Raw genomic sequence first — 17517 nt, 5'->3', positions numbered from 1 at the left:
GACATTTTAACAAAAGCTCATCGAATAAGCTTTAGTTAAAGCACCCCCACTGCCATTTTGAAATGCGAGATGCTGAATCACAAGTCGCTGCAGGCATTTTAGAGCGGCTCACAAGAGCCACTCTAATTAACACCCCACCACCACCACCACCACCCAACCCTGGAGCATGTTTAGGCACCTACAGCATCACCCTGGGTGTCCTGATTTGGGGGATGCATCCCCTCTTTTAGAAACTGCCCATCAGTGTGATGTTTGTCCTTGTCTGTCTGCTTTCCTTAGAAGTCTCTTTCTTTCTCTCATTGAGCATTTTTGCTCCCTTTTCCTCCTCTTGCCTTTGTTGTCCTCCACCTTTTCTGCCTTTTCCTGCTCGGTTCCTTTTGTCTCTCACACATGGATAGTTCCTTCTCCCACTGCACATTCTCTCTCTCTCCCTGAATCCACCTTTGCTCTTTCTGTTTCCCCTTCTCTTTCTATTTTCTCTGCCTCCTCCTTCTCTCTCGTTCTCCTTCCTCTTGACTTCTTTTTCTTCCAAGTTTCATTCTTTCTCCTGGTTTTCTCCTCTCCTGCTTTTCTCGCTGTTTCCCACCTGTTCCAATCCCTTCTTCATTCAAAAAAGCCTCTCCAGTTTGCTTTTGGATTGCCAGGGAGAAAATCTCTGAGCCAGAAACCTGAACTGACTAACATCAACAGGAGCCTTGCCATTTATTTTAGTGGTGCCAAGTTTCACCCCAAAGCTGTTTCTCATATTCCCAAGCCAGGGCTTTACCTTTTCCTAAACAACAAATGATATCTGTGACACAGAGCAGACCCCTGGCCAAGTGGTGCTACAGGAATCTAACAATCCATGTGTACAGGACCCGCAGCACTCACCGGCCGAGTGAATTCCTCACATAATGCGTTTTCCTGTTTTCCAGAGCAGTGTGACGTGGGACTGGAAAATTTCCGGCAGACACGGACATTCACTGTCCCAAGAACAGGTTTCCCATAGGTGTACCTGTGCAGATGGGGGTGAAAGAAAACTCATAGTGACTGGAGGAGGAAACAGAGACATAGACAGACAGAAGCAACATTGTCAGCCGGTTTATACTTATCCCCCTGGTGGCTTCCTAATGTCTATTGTTCAGCATTTCATCCACCTTATTTTTCTTTGACACAGGTGAAGGGGCAGTGACAACTTCACTGAGGGGCCTCCCTATAACCGTACAGAGAGGGGTCAACACCACCTATCAGTGTGATAGAGGGCTACTAGGAAATTATCCTCAGTTTTGGGCATTTCTTGTCTAGGAAGACATTCACAAACTGGAGGGAGTTCAAAGAAGAGTAGATGAAGTGATCAGGGCCTACAGGGAGTGATTTATGAGGATGGAACAACAGTATTAAATTGGCAGAGCCTAGTTCAGGGATATTTAGGTAGGGATGTGATATCCATCTATGACTAGATGGATATCACCTCTTTTTTCTTGTACAGGGACCAGGACTTCCCCACCGCGACGCAAGATGGACTTGAGGGGAATGCCTCCAGACCTCAGGTTGGGGAGGACTGGGTTAGAGATCTCCTGGAGGGGCTGGACGTGTTCAAATCAGCGGGTCCAGAGGCTCTCCACCCCAGGGTGTTGAGGGAGCTAGCAAGGGTTATTGCAGGGCCCTTGGCACGGCTTTACGAGCGTTCGTGGTGCTCGGGCCAGGTGCCAGATGATTGGAAGAAAGCCAACGTAGTCCCCATCTTTAAAAAAGGGAGAGGGAGGACCCGGGCAACTAAAGGCCCATGAGTCTTATCTCAATCCCAGGGAAACTCTTTGAGAAGATCATCAAGGAGCACATCTGCAATGGGCCGGCTTCAGGGATAATGCTCAAGGGCAAGCAGCACGGTTTCATTAGGGGCAAGTCATGTCAGACCAACCTGATTGTCTTTAACGATCAGGTCACCAAAGCATTGGATGCAGGTGTTGCTGTGGATGTAGTCTTTCTGGACTTCAGCAAGGCCTTTGACACCAGCTCCCACCCCATCCTCAGTAAAAAACTAGGCTACTGTGGCATTGAGGTCTACACAGTCAGATGGATTGCAGATTGGCTGAAGGGTCGTACTCAGAGGGTGGTGGTAGATAGGTCATATTCGACCTGGGGAGAAGTGGGCAGCGGAGTCCCCCAGGGCTCGGTCCTTGGGCCTGTGCTATTCAATTTCTTTATCAGCGATTTGGATGACAGGGTGAAAAGCACCCTGTTTAAATTCGCTGATGATACCAAAAGTTGGGGTGAGGTGAGCATGCTAGTAGGGAGGGAAAGACTGCAGCAAGACTTGGATAGGTTACAGGGGTGGGCTAACAAAAACAGGGTGCGTTTCAATACTGACAAGTGCAGGGTGCTGCACTTGGACAGTAGTAACCAGCAGCACACTTATAAGATGGGAAACTCCCTTCTTGAGAGCATGGAGGCAGAAAGGGATCCTGGAGTCATTATTGACTCCAAGACGAACATGGGCCGACAATGCAAGGTCACGGTTGGCAGGACTAACCGGACCTTGTCGTGCATCCACAGATGCATCTCGAGCAGGTCCAAGGAGGTGATCCTCCCCCTCTATGCGACGCTGGTCAGGCCACAGCTGGAGTACTGTGTCCAGTTCTGGGCGCCCCATTTCAGGAGGGATGTGGACAACATTGAAAGGGTCCAGAGGAGTGCCACCCGCATGACCCGGGGACAACAGGGCAGACCCTACAATGAGAAACTGCAGGACCTGAACCTGTTCAGCCTTCACAAGAGAAGGCAGAGGGGGGACCTGGCGACCGTCTATAAACTCACTAGGGGGGACCAGAAGGGTTTGAGGGAGACCTTGTTTCCCCTAGTGCCCCCTGGCATGACAAGGAATAATGGCCACAAGTTGCTGGAGAGTAGGTTTAGATTAGACATCCATAACAACTACTTCACAGTCAGGGCGGCTAGGAGCTGGAACCAACTTCCAAGGGAAGTGGTGCTGGCTCCTACCCTGGGGATCTTCAAGAAGAGGCTTGATGCCTAACTCCCTGGAGTCATTTGAGCCCAGTTTTTCTCCTGCCCAGGCGGGGGGTCGGACTTGTAGACCTACAAGGTCCCTCCCGACCCGACTTCTATGATTCTATGATGACTATCTGAAGGACAGGGAATGATTGATAAGTATATTGCATTGGGGTCCAATGAAGGAGAACGGAAAGGGGAATTTTCAGCTACATATTTCTAGAAGGTTGTGGCATCACATCCTGAAGGAAAGGGACAAGACTCATCTCCTGGCAGATTAACAAAAAACAGGCTGGGTATGAATACGCAGGGGGAGATGATGCAGCACTGGGGTCCTGGGGTGGAGGGAGGTTTGATGGAAAGGGTCTTTTCCCTCTCTAGATTCCATCCTCCTAAGGAGGAAGAAAAGGATGGGCAAGCAGGTGGGAACTTTTTTACTTACAGACCACAGACGGACACTTGCAGTTCCTCATCATCGATAGTGATCACCTTGGGCAGCTTCACCAGCACTTCAAACTTGGGCAACACTGGAGAGAAAAGAAGTAGATCAGAAGCTGAACAACAAGGAGGGGGTTGGTCTAAATGCTCTCATTTCCCTACTAGGTAAAAAGCACAGGAACTCCTCCTCGTCTTCCACCGCAAACCCTCAGAGGCAGGCTCTCAGCCTTTAATAAACCATCACGGCCCCATGACCTTCAGTGAAGCTCTGTCAGCTTACACCTGCTAAGGATCTCGACCATGGATCACAAAACCACGGAGATAGATACAATCAACTTTGTTCCCCTATGCCCTTCCTTGCCCTTCACTTCATTTAAGAAATGGACAAATCCTGAACAGCCATACACCCGAGTAGCTTACTCAGATATGGTGTAAAACTCCCCTGGGACAATTCAAAGGTAAAACGACACCAGGCTAAGCTATACTGATGTCAGTATCATCTGTTTCCAGCTTATTCAGGAGTTGCCACTGGTGGCAAACAGGCTGTTTCTTGCTGCCCTGATGCCCAGTGGAGATGTGCTCTAATAGCACTTACTTCACGCACCTCCCCTTAGATGGCTGCATGTAGGGTCCCAAGAAATAAAGTAAGTTATTTTGGGTAAACGCATTGTCTTTCCACTTCCTCAACAAAGAATACACACAATTAAAAGGTCAGATTCTCTGGCTTGTTCCGGCTGCTTTGTGTTGTTCAAGTGATGCAAAGCAGCAGTAAACCTGGCGACCTTGCATCACTGTGGAATGAAGTAAGACAGAAGCAAGCCGTGAGCTAACGTGGCCTGAATATTCAGCCATACCTTCCAAGTGTCCATGCATCAAAAAGTGTGATAAATATGATTCCAAGAAATGTAAAAAGCATCTATTGTTCCCAACCTATGGCCACAGGAAAGTAGGGCTGGAAGGGAAGTTACAAGGTCATCTAGTTCAGCCCTCTGCTCAAGGCAGGATCATCCCTGCTGACTAAACAGCCCAGGCAAGTGTCTCTCCAACCTGCCCTTGAAGGTGTTCATGGATTGAGAGTTCTCAGGTTCTCTAGGTGTCCTCTTCCAGTTGTTGACCGGCCTCGTAGTCAGAAAGTTCCTCGTATGGGCAATCTACATTTCCTCAGCTTCAGCTTGAGGTCATTACTCATACTCCTGCCCCAACACCCACAGAGAAAAGCCCATCTCCATCTCTCTATAATCAATCACCCTTCAGGTATTTGAAGACGGTTACCAAATCCCCCTTACTCAGTCTTCTCTTCTCCAGACTAAATAACTCGAGTTCTTTCATCCTTTCCTCATATATCATTTCATAGATATTAGGAGCTGGAAGGGACCTTACAGATCATCGGGTTTGCTTGCCTCCCAGGTGCCTAATCGTTTTTGTTACTTGGTGTTGGACTCTTTCCTATTTCTCCACATCATTCTTGAAATGTGGGGCCTAAAACTGGACACAGCACTCTAGGTGAGACCTCACCACTGCTAAATACAAGAAAAGAATCAATGTCTCTTGATTTGCAAGTGACACTCCAGCTCATCAAATCAGCAGGCTGTTGGGGGGCGGGGGGGGTTGGCAATAAGAGCACATTGTTGGCTCTTGAAGGACAAGCTGTAATTTCTCTCTTCTTGAATGATTAGTGGCAATCACAACAACTAAGGTTGCCAAGTGCCTTCATCAATAATCTATCTCCCTTTCTGGCTTCACTTTCACTTCCTCATGAAATTTCCAAAATATTTTCTTTTGAAGCAGGAGTTTTCCATGCACGATTTCCAGCCAGAAATATTTTAAAATAAGGTTTAAGGCTGAGCGCAAACAAAACAAACCAATTGCATTGAAAGAGCACATGAGGAACACGGCATGCCACCATAACACAGCATTAGCTTGGCTTGCTTTGCACCCAATGTAGTGTGTTGCACACAAGCATGAAAAGCATTAGACAAAAATAAAGGGCATAGCACTGTGCACTTAGACTCTAGTCGCCACCCAAATCCAGGAAGCCTGAAAGGTGGGCCTTGTGCATTAGTTTCCCAGCATAGCCAGGACTGCAACAAACAGTGGCCCTGGTGGTTTCAAGAGCTAGACAGGAAAAGCTACCTGCCACCAAAGGCAGCTACTGTGTTGCCAGTTATCTCTGTTTTCTGCTTCCCCAGTGCAACACCCAAGGGACCTCTGAATGAAGAGCCCACCCCGGCCAGCATCCTACTCCCCTTCCTCACCGTATTCCTCCACAGAAAAGACGTGTTCTACTTTTTCCAGCGAGTCCTTCTGCACCACCACTTTGTACTGCCCTTGGATAGGCTCCGAGGTGAGGGGGAAGGAGAGCTGGATGAGGCCCCCCATCAATTCCACCCCTTGCCACTGGTACACACGGTTCCTCTGGGGATCCTGGAAGAGGGACACAAGGTTTCTGAGCCATTCAGTTACCCTCAGAGAAACTGCACGGCAGGAGCCGCACAGGGACTGCGCAGGTGTGATACATTGTCAGGTATAAATGCAGTAAATGCACGAGTGGTTGCTTCAGCTATGGTGAAGGGCTGCATGCCCAGCTCATTTGTTCCTTGTTGTAAATAGTCAGGCCTCTGGCAGGAGTTGCAGAGAGGAGCACTCATGCACTAAATCCTGTGCAACTGAACAGGCAGCTAGCACCACTTGAACACGTTCAACTGCCTGTGCCTCCTCACCCCCTCCTCGACACCGACCCAGCCCATGGAGAGAGGAGAAAGGAAGGTGCAAGGCAAGACAGAGGAAGCCATGACAACATGGCGGAGAGAAAGCCAGAGAGAGGGAGGAAGCTGAAAGGAGCCCCTTCTTGTCATGCCCAAGCAGCAGGCTAGACTTCTCTGCCTCAGGATCTTCGGTGTGAGGACTAGGGATCAATGCTGCTGAAGAAGGAGGTGCACAGCTTGTGACAGGCGAGGAAATCCTTCCCCAGACACAGGCAATGGGCTATGGGAATGCTACTTGCACTGGCCTTAGCTCGTGGGGCTCAAAGTCCAGCCTGCTGGCAGGATCGGGCACATGGGGTCAGTCTACAGACCTAGTCCTGAATGTTAGTATCCGACTGTGCCCCACTCATCCAGCCAGGAAAGCTGAACGTGGCTGGTTTTAGCTGTATCTGTGTGTGGGCTGAGACCGACGCTCTGGAGTGCATTAGGAAGGAGTGCTGGGGACAGGGCAGGCTGTAACTGGACAGATAAGACCATCATTTTGCATCCAGGCCAGAAGTTTCTTCCCCGGGCTGTGGGGAAAGGCTGAGTGCAAGTCGGAAACCTAGAGCTAAAACCCCATCTTTGCAAAAGCGGCGGATTAGTCATTATGAATTTCTTGTTAATTACCCAAACCAGGCCTGCCTTGTCCAGGTCTTAGCCTGGTTCTGAATGCTACGCTCAGCCCAAATTCAGCAGACAGCAACCATCAGAGTAAACCGAGAGATGTACACAGGTGGGCATACCCTTTCCAGGCCCCTCAGCAACTGGGTTAATGTTCACAATCTCCCATTTTCCCAGTTTAATCTTTCATCTGGGTTGCCTTCAAAGGTCTGTTTACTTTAGATAACCCGGGGTGACTGACTGCTGATGGAGTGGATGCAATTCACTGAAATTTTATCTAGCAGCCAGGTGAAAGGGGATGTGAATGACAGCCCGGTGACATGTCAGGGAGAAGGGGTGAGAGAGCAGGCTTTCCCTCCTCCCCCCACCTCTCACACCACGAGGCACAGTAGCATCCTTAGGTAACAAGCCCCACAGCTCTGCCACAATCACTGCCCCACAGCATGTGAAAGCCTGCAGTCCTGCTTGCCATGGGCAAGGATGAAGTGACCTTACCACCAAGGGCTGCAAGACTGCAGAAAATGTTTATGATACTTGGGCTTTTCTGTCTTTATGCCTCATGGATCCCTCCCCCCAGTAAAGCTTTCCCCACTTCCTATGTGTTCTTTTCACCCTCAGAAAGGGTAGGAATAGCTGCTTTTAAGATACAGCTTGATCTGTTTTTCAAAGAGATTATACAATAGGGTTTTCTGCAGCAGGCAGAAATCCCCATCTTGCATCCAGTCTCTCCTGGTCTTCCAATGTCAGCTCCCTCAGGTATTTATTCTGAGCGCTCACTTCTTACCTGAAAGACTCACGTAACAGTCCTTTGAGTGACTTTGAGCGATTAACAAAAATATCCTTTCTCCCAAATGATTGACATCACTGGAATACAGACTTTTTTTTTAAAAAGCTAACATTTTCAGGTACTTGAGCAGTGGTTCTCAACCTGTTTAGGACTGAGCGCTTTTTGACACACTTGAAGCATCCCTCAGAAAATGCCACGTCTTAGTTTTCACTTGTTTTTTGACTAGAGAAAACTACTAGAGCAATTGTTTTGTTGCAATAAACTCAGAAAGACCACAGAAGGGCAGACTGCTCTTGATACTATCGATTCCTATTTGAAATCTCTGGGTTTATCTTATGACTCGTGTGTGCACACCTAAGAGTCCTAACGCTGCATGGCATCTTGTGGCACCTTTGAAAGGATCTCAAGGCACCCCAATGTGCCGCAGCACCCTGGCTGGGAGTCACACTGATCCAGAGCTTGTCTAGCTACATAACTGATACTGCTTTAAGTATGACAGTATAATTTAAATGGTACAATTTCTTTTCTAGTTTAAATCCAAACATAAAATGATATCATGATGCCTTATACCAGTAAGGCTTACTTCAGTCCAGGAAGAGGAATTACCGATGCTGATATAAAGCAAACTTTCATAAGCATGGTGAAGTCCGTGCCAGGACTGATGTACCTAGTGCATTATGAAAGCAAACCCCTCAATCCACTAGTTACAAGGGTAGGTAATTTGTGCAAACCAGACCTTTTTTTGACAAGCTAACCATTTTAAGCCTTCTTTAGATGATTTAAAGCACTATAACATATCACACATCCATCATTCTTCCTGTGCAGCTCAACTGCTGAAGATAGGAGAGCTGGAACCTCTGCCACTATAAGCCCTCCCTGAATGGCTGCCCACGTTCACATCCAAGGGGCAGTTCTGGCTTTAAAGCTGAGATTGGTGAGAATAAAAGTAAATTCAGACACTTACCTGAATGTAGACTAACGGAAACTGTAGGGGAAAAAAAACACAGAAATCCAGAGTGAAAAATACAGGTCAGTCTTGTATGGAAGTCAGCCACAGTACATTTTTGCTTTCCTTCCCTTAGCATTGTGTCCTTCCCTTGTTCTGAACTATCTCGAGGAAAACACCAGTAACTCTGTCTAATATTTTTAACCCAAACTGGTTAAGTTGACACAGCTGTGATTTTAAGCACCCTGCATTTAGTTTAGAGATTTTGGGGTGCCATTTTCCAAAATGGGGTGGAGGCTGAGGAGGTTCAGAGCCAACCTACCTGGGGAAGTTACTGCCAGACAAGCTTGGGTGTGAAGTTAAGGGCTGGGGGCTGTTCCTCCCTAATGCCATCTAAGACCACTTCTGTGCAGTTTCATTTATTCCACTTCAGCCACCAAATTCAATGGAAATTATGGTCTGCTTACATGCTTTTGAAAATCCTTCTTGAGGCTAGATTTCAAAAGGTATTTAAATGCTTGGTCCCCTTTTTGTTGCATTTTACTTTCTTTTTTATACCAACCTGATTCAGTGTTGCCCTGACTAAACAGTGATGCACTTGCAAAACCTTAGGTATTTCTGTGCCCAGCTGTAGCAGAAGTGAGAACATAGCTTAGGACAGTACGTTTTGCTACTACATTTGCCCCTACTGTCCAACATTTTGACTGAGATGCACATAAATACTTATGTGGTGAGCTGAAGGCTTTGGGGAAGTCCAGATCTGTATATAGGTAATGGTTCTTTTCAGGGGAGAAGACCTACATATCCCATTTCAACTTTTCATTTCAAACCAGAGTGAGGTTTGAGCCTGATTCCGTGATGGAATTGTAACAATGATCCAAAGTGAGAAAAACCTCAGGACAGAGTCTCAGGCCTGCTTTTCATCCTGGTGGTATCTAAACAATTCAGAGAATTAGACAGGACAGTAGGCTGAGACCTGGTTCAACAAGGAGCCAATCAGAGCATCAGTGCCTAGGGGTGGGGAGTTCACACTGAAGCTTAATTATCAGCAGTGCACAAGCTGGAGCTGCAGCGACCGCCATCACTGGATTTAGACTCCTGAATCGATGAATGGAGAGAGGTGAGCAGTAAAACACACGAGGAGTAAAAGGGCTGCACAAGGTTGGGGGCACCAGCCTTGGGTGCGCATTTAGAAGTGGGCAAGAGTGATAGCCACCGCTGCCACTGCCACGTCAGCCACTGCCACTGCCACTGCCCCTGCTTTCCAGGGTGCAAAACCTACTGGTTATGCCTCTGGGGCAGCATTTGTTTTAGATCATGGATAGAAAAGGTTCCTCAGGAACTGCAGAGGGGGTCATCATCATTCAAATGTCACTTTGCTTGCAGTTAACGAGGAGTGAGGATCACAGGCCTACCTTCTTGTTCAGGGGGTGGAGGTTGCTGTCCAGGCAGACGATCCGGAACAGAACTGAGGGAGAGAGGAACAGAGCGGTTTTTGCTGTTAACGCTGCAGCCACTCTTTCTGGAGCCATCAACCACTAAATCAGACACTTTGTGTGCTCCTAACCTGATGGCAATGCCTGCTGGGCAGGTGGCAGAGACCACACGTGTACCCCGTGGTCCTGGCTTTGTGATCAGGTGGGCAGCAACATGAGGATGGTTTGCTGTGGGCTCTGCTAAACCCTGGGCTTCCCAGCACAGATCCTATGTTGGCGGATGTTGAGGGTCTAGAGAAGAAGAGCTCCCTCCTCTTACTGGGACTACCTACCCAGCTCCCCGTACCTTTCTGTCCTGGTTTGTAGATGGGTTTGTCCGTCTGAACAAAGACCAAGTTCTCTGGGTCCATCACCAGCACAGATTTCCGGCTCTGGTACTTCAGTGTCGGCCCCTCCACCAGCACACTGAGGAATGCCACTGCCGTTCTATTCAATCTGGGAAGCTGCAGAACGGTGAGAAAACCCCTACGTTAGTGACCCACCCTGCTGCATGTAGCCGCTGGATGCTAGAGATTTTTATGGCCTGAGAAAAACAGTCCTCTAGAATCACCCAGTCTGGCTTCACCCTGGATCCTACAAGACTTTTCCTCTCCCTCCCCACGAATGCCTTCTCTATTCCGCTGACATCTCTCGAGTGCTGGTGTAGCTGCCCCCACCTTTCTTGTGAGTCTCTGCCCTGCCACCTCTCCTGTCCCCCAGGATGCTGCCTCCATCTCCTCCCAGTAGCTTGCAGTTTCAAGAAGTTTATCCCAGGGTCTTGAGTTTTTCTATGAGGCTATCACCCCTCACACTACCTTCTTTCATCACTAGGAGTGATTTCTCTTTCCTCCTTTATAGTCTTATTGCCAGGGATCAGGTCCTAACAGCTGTGGCACCCAAAGATTTATGCTAACAGGAAGTTTCTCCCCGTCAGTTATTCCAGTGCTGGTTCATGTTCTCATGCTCTTCGGCAGCCAGCCTTGTGTGCTACAGGGAACAATCATGAACTGGCCCCATAGGGAGGGAAAAGTTGAGCTAATGAGTTTTTTTCCCCCTAGGAACTTCTGTGATTTCTAAAGTGCTCTTCCAGGCTCTTCCCTTTTGGTTTTACCTGAAGGCTAACAGAGACCCCTGAGAAATGGGGTGTCATACCTTCAGTTTTGGATTGGCTGTGTGGGATAATCATGCCACAGAGCCATCCCCAGCCTGTCCTGTAGCAGGCATCTCCCAGCAGCACGCTGGGGCATTTTTTTTCTGAATGGACTGAGGAAAATCAGGCCTCAAGAGTTACCCACACAACTTCCTGCAGCAACCTCAGCTTTCCTTGAAAGTCTCCAATCTCAGGCTCCCATAGGGTGTGGATATACAGCACATTTATCCTGGTGTAATTTACCCTGGATTTTACTTGCATTAAATTTATCTTGCTGTAAAGTGGACATTGGGACCAGCTCTCCTAAGCTGGCTGCCCTAAGTAGGTGCTATTCCAGCACTTGGCACCCAGAGCACCTCCATCTCACCTGGAAAGGGAAAAAGCTCTTCTCGGCCAGAATGGCTGACCTACTCAACAGGGCTTTAAACTAAGATCGCTCTGGGATGGGCAGTCAATCAACAGTTCTAGTCTAGGTCATGCCAGTCACAATAGTAAAAGCTTAGGTAGCTCAAGGGAACCCACTCAGACAAGAGCCCAAGGAAAGGTCACGTCCCATCACATAAGGAAGCCTACGGCTTCCCATGGCAGATTAAACTGCCTGTACACAAATGCCAGGAGCTTGGGTAACAAGCAAGAAGAGTTGGCCTTCTCCCGGCTAATAAAGTTTATGACCTCATAGGGATAATGGAGACACGGTGGGACTCCTACATCTGGTCAGTAGGTATAGAGGGCTACAACCTCTACAGCTACAGGTGAGATTGTGTTGGGAGGAGGAGTGGGGGCGTAGCTCTCTATGTCAATAAGCAGGACACTTCCCTTCCAACTGAGTTCATTAATCACGGAGGGTGTCTTGAGACCCTCTCGGTTCCAATACTTGGGGAGCATGGGGAAGGGGGTATACTCGTAGGAGTCAATTACAGACCTCCTAACCAAGAAGACAAACTGGATATCGAATTCAATAGGGAACTGGCCAAGGCTACACGTTCCTGATGTATGATCACCATGGGAGACTTCAACCTCCCTAACATCTTGTAGGAAGAGCATATGGCCAGGTCTGACTGGTCACCTACCTTCCTCACCTACGCTGACAACCTGTACCTGAGGCAAAAGATCTATGGGCCAACTAGGGAAGAAGCACTGCTGAATCTGGTTCTGGCCAAAGGGGAAGATCTGGTGAGTGAGCTGAGGATAGAGGGCAAACTTGGTGACAGCGACCATGATCTGATTATTTTCTCTGTCCAACAGGGTGGACAAATCCCTCAGTAAAACAGATATCCTCAACTTTGGGTAGGCTGACTTCCACAAACTCAAGGAACTGGTCAGTCAGGCACTAAGGGACCGTGGCTCCCTAGGAAGGGGAGTCCATGAGGAATGGTTGTTGCTAAAGAACTCAATCCTCAATCCTCAAGGGAAGTCCATCCCATCCTGCATGAAATGCAGTCAGAGATCAGGGAAGCCCCTTTGGCTCAACAGGGAACTTCTGAGTCTCCTGAAACAAAAAACCAGAAGCCTACACCAGATGGAAAACTGGAATCATCACCAAGGAGGACTACTCAGCACTAGCCTGTACCTATATGGAGCGGTCCAGAAAAGCCAAGGCAGTAACCGAACTCAGGCTAGACATCAGAATCAAGGATAACAAAAAGTCATTCTTCAGATATGTGGGAAGCCGGAGGAAGAACAAAAGCAACATTGGCCCCCTGCAAGATCAAATGGGGGAGTTGACATCTGACACCCAAGAAAAGGCCAATCTCCTAAACAATTACTTTGCATCAGTTTGCCACCTGCCCAAGGGGGTCACGCTGTCAGATAGGATGTACATCATCCAGGGCTTGGGAGATGGGCCCACAGTTGACATAGATTAGGTGAGAGAACACCTCAAGAGACTCGACATCCATAAGTCCACAGTCCTGGATGGATTGCACCCAAGAGTCTTAAAAGGGCTGGCAGACATCATAGCATGCCCTATGGCCAAGATATTTGAAAGCTCATGGTGCTTGGATGATGTACTGGAAGACTGGAAAAGAGCCAACGTGGTATCAATCTTCAAGAAAGGGAGGAAAGAAGATCCAGGCAATTACACACCTATCAATCTGATGTCTATCCCTGGAAAGATCTTGGAGAAAATTATCAAGGGAATCCATCAGCAACAGGCTAATGGAAGGCAACCTACTGAAAGCCAGCCAACATGATTTTATTACTGGAAGGTCTTGCCTGACCAACCTCATCTCCTTCTATGACCAGGTGATGCATTGCCTGGACAAAGGAGATGAGATTAATGTCATTTATCTGGATTTCAAGAAGGCCTTTGACTTGGTCTCCCATGATGTCCTCATGGTTAAGCTGAAGAACTGTGGCCTCAACCATCTCACAGTCTGATGGCTGGGGAGCTGGCTCCCGGGTCAGACCCAAAGGGTACTAGTTGATGGGAACAAATCAACATGGCGCAAGAACTTCCCAGGGCTCAGTGCTCAGGCGGGTACTCTTCAATTTCTTCATTAAGGATCTGGATTTGGGTGTTAGATGTGAACTGGCAAAGTTCACAGAAGACACAAAACTATGGGGGAAGGTGGTCACACTGGAGGACAGACTGGGGATACTGGTCACCCTGAACATGCTTGTAAAGTGGGCAGACCAAAACCTGATAGCATTAAAAATAGAGACATGCAGGGTGCTCCACCTCGGGAGGAAAACCAGCATCATACTTATAGGCTCAGTGGTGCTACGCTTGCTAGCACCATGACCGAAAGAGACTTGGGGGTCTTGATTGACCACAGGATGAACATGAGCCATCAATGCGATGCTGTGGCTGGCAAAGCAAAGCAAACTCTGGTATGCATCCACCAATGCATCTCAGGCAAAACCAGGGACCTCATCCTCCTGCTTTACTCGGCGCAGTAATCCTCCCATTTAATGAGGCCACAGCCGGAGTACTGTATCCAGTTTTGGGCCCCCCACTACAGGAGAGATGCGGGTAAGCTTGAGAGAGTCCAGTGGAGAGCCACCCATATGATCAAAGGCCAAGAGAGCAAGCCTTACAAGGAGAGGCTGAGGGACATGGGACTCTTCAGCCTGGCAAACAGAAGGCTCAGGGAGGACATGCTGGATGCCTATAAGTATATAAGGGGGGTACACAAAGATCTGGGAGAAGGTTCCCCAAGGGATAACTAGGTCCAACTGCCACAGACTTCTAGAAGGCTGATTCAGACTTGATATAAAGAAAAACTTCTTTACAGTCTGAGTGTCCAAGGTCTGGAACAGACTTGCTCCAGAGGTGGTTCAAGCACCTATTCTGGACTCATTCAAAGGCATGTGGATGTTTATACTGCTGGGATCATTTGATCCCTCCAGACTTCTTGTCTGATGAGCTCATGAGGTCCCTTCCAGCCCCTAATGCCTATGAAATCTATATGGCTGTTGGAGAGGAACTGGTTTGCACTAAACAAATTGCTGTTCTGGAGTGAGACTGACAGTGGCAACAGGCTCCTGACAAACACACCAGGTTCCTTTCTCCAGAGTAAATTTACTTTTGACTTTTTCAAAAGAACTTTACCCTAGAGAACAGCATTTCTTCCAGAGTAAATACTGCGCGTCATATACCTGCTCTATTTTTTCTCCAGTGTAAATTGAGGATACTCCAAAATAAACATGTTTTATGTCCACATCTTTAGTATTTTATGATGGCATTGGCCGATGCAGTGTTTTTTTCTAGCTTGTGAGCATATTGATAATAGAGGCAGCGACCCTCACTGGTACCCGATACTCACTTTGAATGAGATGCATTTGAACAGGTCCTTCTCAGCTACCACGTCTTCAATCAGGCTCTTGTTCTCCCCAGTGTGTTCCAGTGTGGCACTAAGAGTCACGGTCTCATTGAGGTAGCTCAGTTGGATGCAGACTTCATTCGAAACCTCAGTGTGGATGAGGAAAGGCACTAACACCATGTACTGCCTGAGGAGGTGAAAGGCCCAGGTCAGTGAGGCAGGGATGTGTACTGGACAAAGATGTTAATGAAAGCAAATGGACTGGTTTGATAGACTGATCCCATGGGAACCCTTAGTGGTGGTTTCATCTATGGGGAGTTTTCACCAGGACTTGCACAGGAAGCAGTTTGTGGCCAGGACAGGACATGCTTCCCTAATACAATGTATTTGATTTGGGCCTCCTGACACACAACTTGCCCAGCCTTGAGGGATACTGAATTGTTATTTCACAAGCCAGGGCACAGACCCCGTGCAGCTGACGCTAGGACTTTGCTCTGGCAGCCTTCTTTGGGAGCTAACTGTGAACGCTGCCTCAAACGGCAGAAGGCAGGCCAGGGTGGCACCGGAGAAAGGCATTAGCTTTCGCAGGCAACATCCTACTCTGTCAGCTAATATGAATGGACTTGCAGAAAGGAGGGATTCGAAATGGAACAGGGGTGATATTTTTTATTGGTCCACCTGCACAGTTGGCAGACTTAGACAAGCTTTTGGGTACCATTGTGCTCTTCCTCAGCTCTCTCTACTCAGGAAGAGGGACCAGGTAGTGACTCTAGCTGGCAGGAGCAGTTGCTAAAAGCAGCCAGAGCAGGAACTACTGCACGTGGGATATTAAGTAAAATAGGCGCCAGCCTCTGCTTGGCTCCAGAGCTGTTTCCCCCATCCCTACTGATTATTAGGGCCCTAGGACACAGGCAGTGCCTCCCCTACCACGTGTCCTTGTGTCCTTGAGGAAAATCTGCAGAACGGACCCAGCCAGAAACTCCAGCCGGGGGCAGCCACAGCCACAGCAGGGACCTTTGGCCCCTACATTGCCTGCAACAGAGCTAGGGAGCACTGCTCTGAAAGCAGCCCTGCCCCAAGGCCCTGCTCCCAGCCCCAGGTGTGCTAGTAGCCACAGAAATGTCACACGGCTGCCATTCAAGAAGCGCTAGGCACAAGCTAAAAAGCATGTCTAAGCTCGGGAATGGCACTGAATCAGAGGCGACTTTCTCACTGCAGTGGTGCTCCCCGGCAGGGTGGGAGGCAGCATGAAGGAGGCCACCGAGCCTTTCTGACTGGCCTGTCTCTGTCCTGAGCAGAGACAACCCTGCCCCAGCCGTCTCCCAACTCCTCTCTCACAGCTGCTTCTCCTCAGCCCCCCCGGACACTGCCCTCTCCTCCCCCCGCCCTTCACCTCAGTGTCCTTCTTCCCCTCATTTTTATTTCTCTTTAGCTGATCTCCTCTAATTAATACATGTGCCACCACAAATAGGTGCAAGGCCATGCCCTTTGTTCCCACACACTGTGCCACATCCCTCTTCCCCAGCCGTCTGTCCTGCGCATCTGGAAATCAAGCTTTGGGAGCCGGGACAGTTTGCCAGGCCATGTCTGTAGGGGGCCCAGGAGACTGGGCTCCCTTCTAGGCGGGTTTTGGGGGCCTCAGGGATGGCCATATCCCTGGGAGGGGAACAGCTGAAATCTCTGCTGAGGGTTTCCAAAGGAAACTTTGCAACTCTAGCAGGTCACTGGACTCAAGCCATGAGCTGGCTGCCCCACGGCGCAGCATCTCCTCAGGCCCTCTGCAGAGGGGAGGGAGCAGCTGTGCTGCACACCCCAAGTGCGTCGGGGGCACGTTGCCCTAGAGCGTTTCCCTGCCGGAGCCTGCGCCAGCAGAGCTGAATCTAGGTCACAGGCTCTCTCTGGGCACAAGCACCTTGGAAACTGCCAAGGGAAACACACTGGCTTTAAAGAAAGACGAGAAAGGGGAGAGAAATGATCGGGCAGTCGGTCACAGGCAGGGGAGCTCTGGGGGAGAGATTACAAGGAAGCTGCCCCGACGCCCAGCTTCTGGAAAAGCCAAACACCTGAAGACTTTTAGGTAGGGATATAGCCCATGAGGACCATGTGGACTGGGATAAAGGGGGTGCTGTGGCAGAGCTGTGAGGTGCCCAGGACTGAAATGGCAGGGGGCTGAGAGCAGAAATGAGGGGCAGTGGCAGAGCTGGGTGAGGAGCCCTGGGCTGGACAAGCAGGGGGCTGCAGGGCAGGAGTGAAGGGCACGGGCAGGGCTGTGTGGGGAGTCCAGCTCTAGGATAGCATGAGCATGGTGGGGCACCAAGGAGGGGTATTGTTTTCTGCCAGTGAAGGGAATGGTGTGCCAGTGTCGGGAAGGAGGGAAAGGAAAGAAAAGACAGTAAGAGTCTGCTCTGTGCACATAGCTTACGGTTCGGTGGTGGCTGAGATGTCTCCAGGGAAGAAGAAGAGGAGAAGGAGAATGATGCTTGGGCTGAAGGAGAGCTTGTCCTTCCCCATGTTGCAGAACAGGACCTAGTGAGCGAGGCAGGCAGGCAGTCTGATCCCCTACACCTAGCACTGCCCCCTCTCTCTCTCTGTTGGGTCAGC

The 17517-nt window shown here is 49.2% G+C and overlaps 1 protein-coding gene across 1 annotated transcript in view; it reads right to left on the bottom strand.

Annotated features, from left to right (window-relative positions):
• Positions 1–17510, bottom strand: part of A2M (alpha-2-macroglobulin) — a 57450-nt gene extending 39940 nt beyond the window's left edge. Inside the window, exons 1-8 of the mRNA XM_090043982.1 lie at positions 17339–17510; positions 14920–15103; positions 10310–10466; positions 9943–9995; positions 8546–8566; positions 5682–5850; positions 3431–3515; positions 871–994 (exon numbers count right to left, since the gene is read on the bottom strand). Coding sequence (XP_089900108.1) covers positions 871–994; positions 3431–3515; positions 5682–5850; positions 8546–8566; positions 9943–9995; positions 10310–10466; positions 14920–15103; positions 17339–17427 — 882 coding nt within the window. The 5' untranslated portion in view covers positions 17428–17510. The remainder of the gene's footprint in view (positions 1–870; positions 995–3430; positions 3516–5681; positions 5851–8545; positions 8567–9942; positions 9996–10309; positions 10467–14919; positions 15104–17338) is intronic.
• Between the last annotated feature and the right edge of the window lie 7 nt (positions 17511–17517).

Source organism: Crocodylus siamensis, chromosome 4, assembly GCF_052110815.1.
Source record: "Crocodylus siamensis isolate JL-2025a chromosome 4, ASM5211081v1, whole genome shotgun sequence".
NCBI classification, from domain to species: domain Eukaryota; kingdom Metazoa; phylum Chordata; order Crocodylia; family Crocodylidae; genus Crocodylus; species Crocodylus siamensis.
Note: the sequence above shows the minus strand (reverse complement) of the source record. Positions and strands in the feature narration are given on the sequence as shown.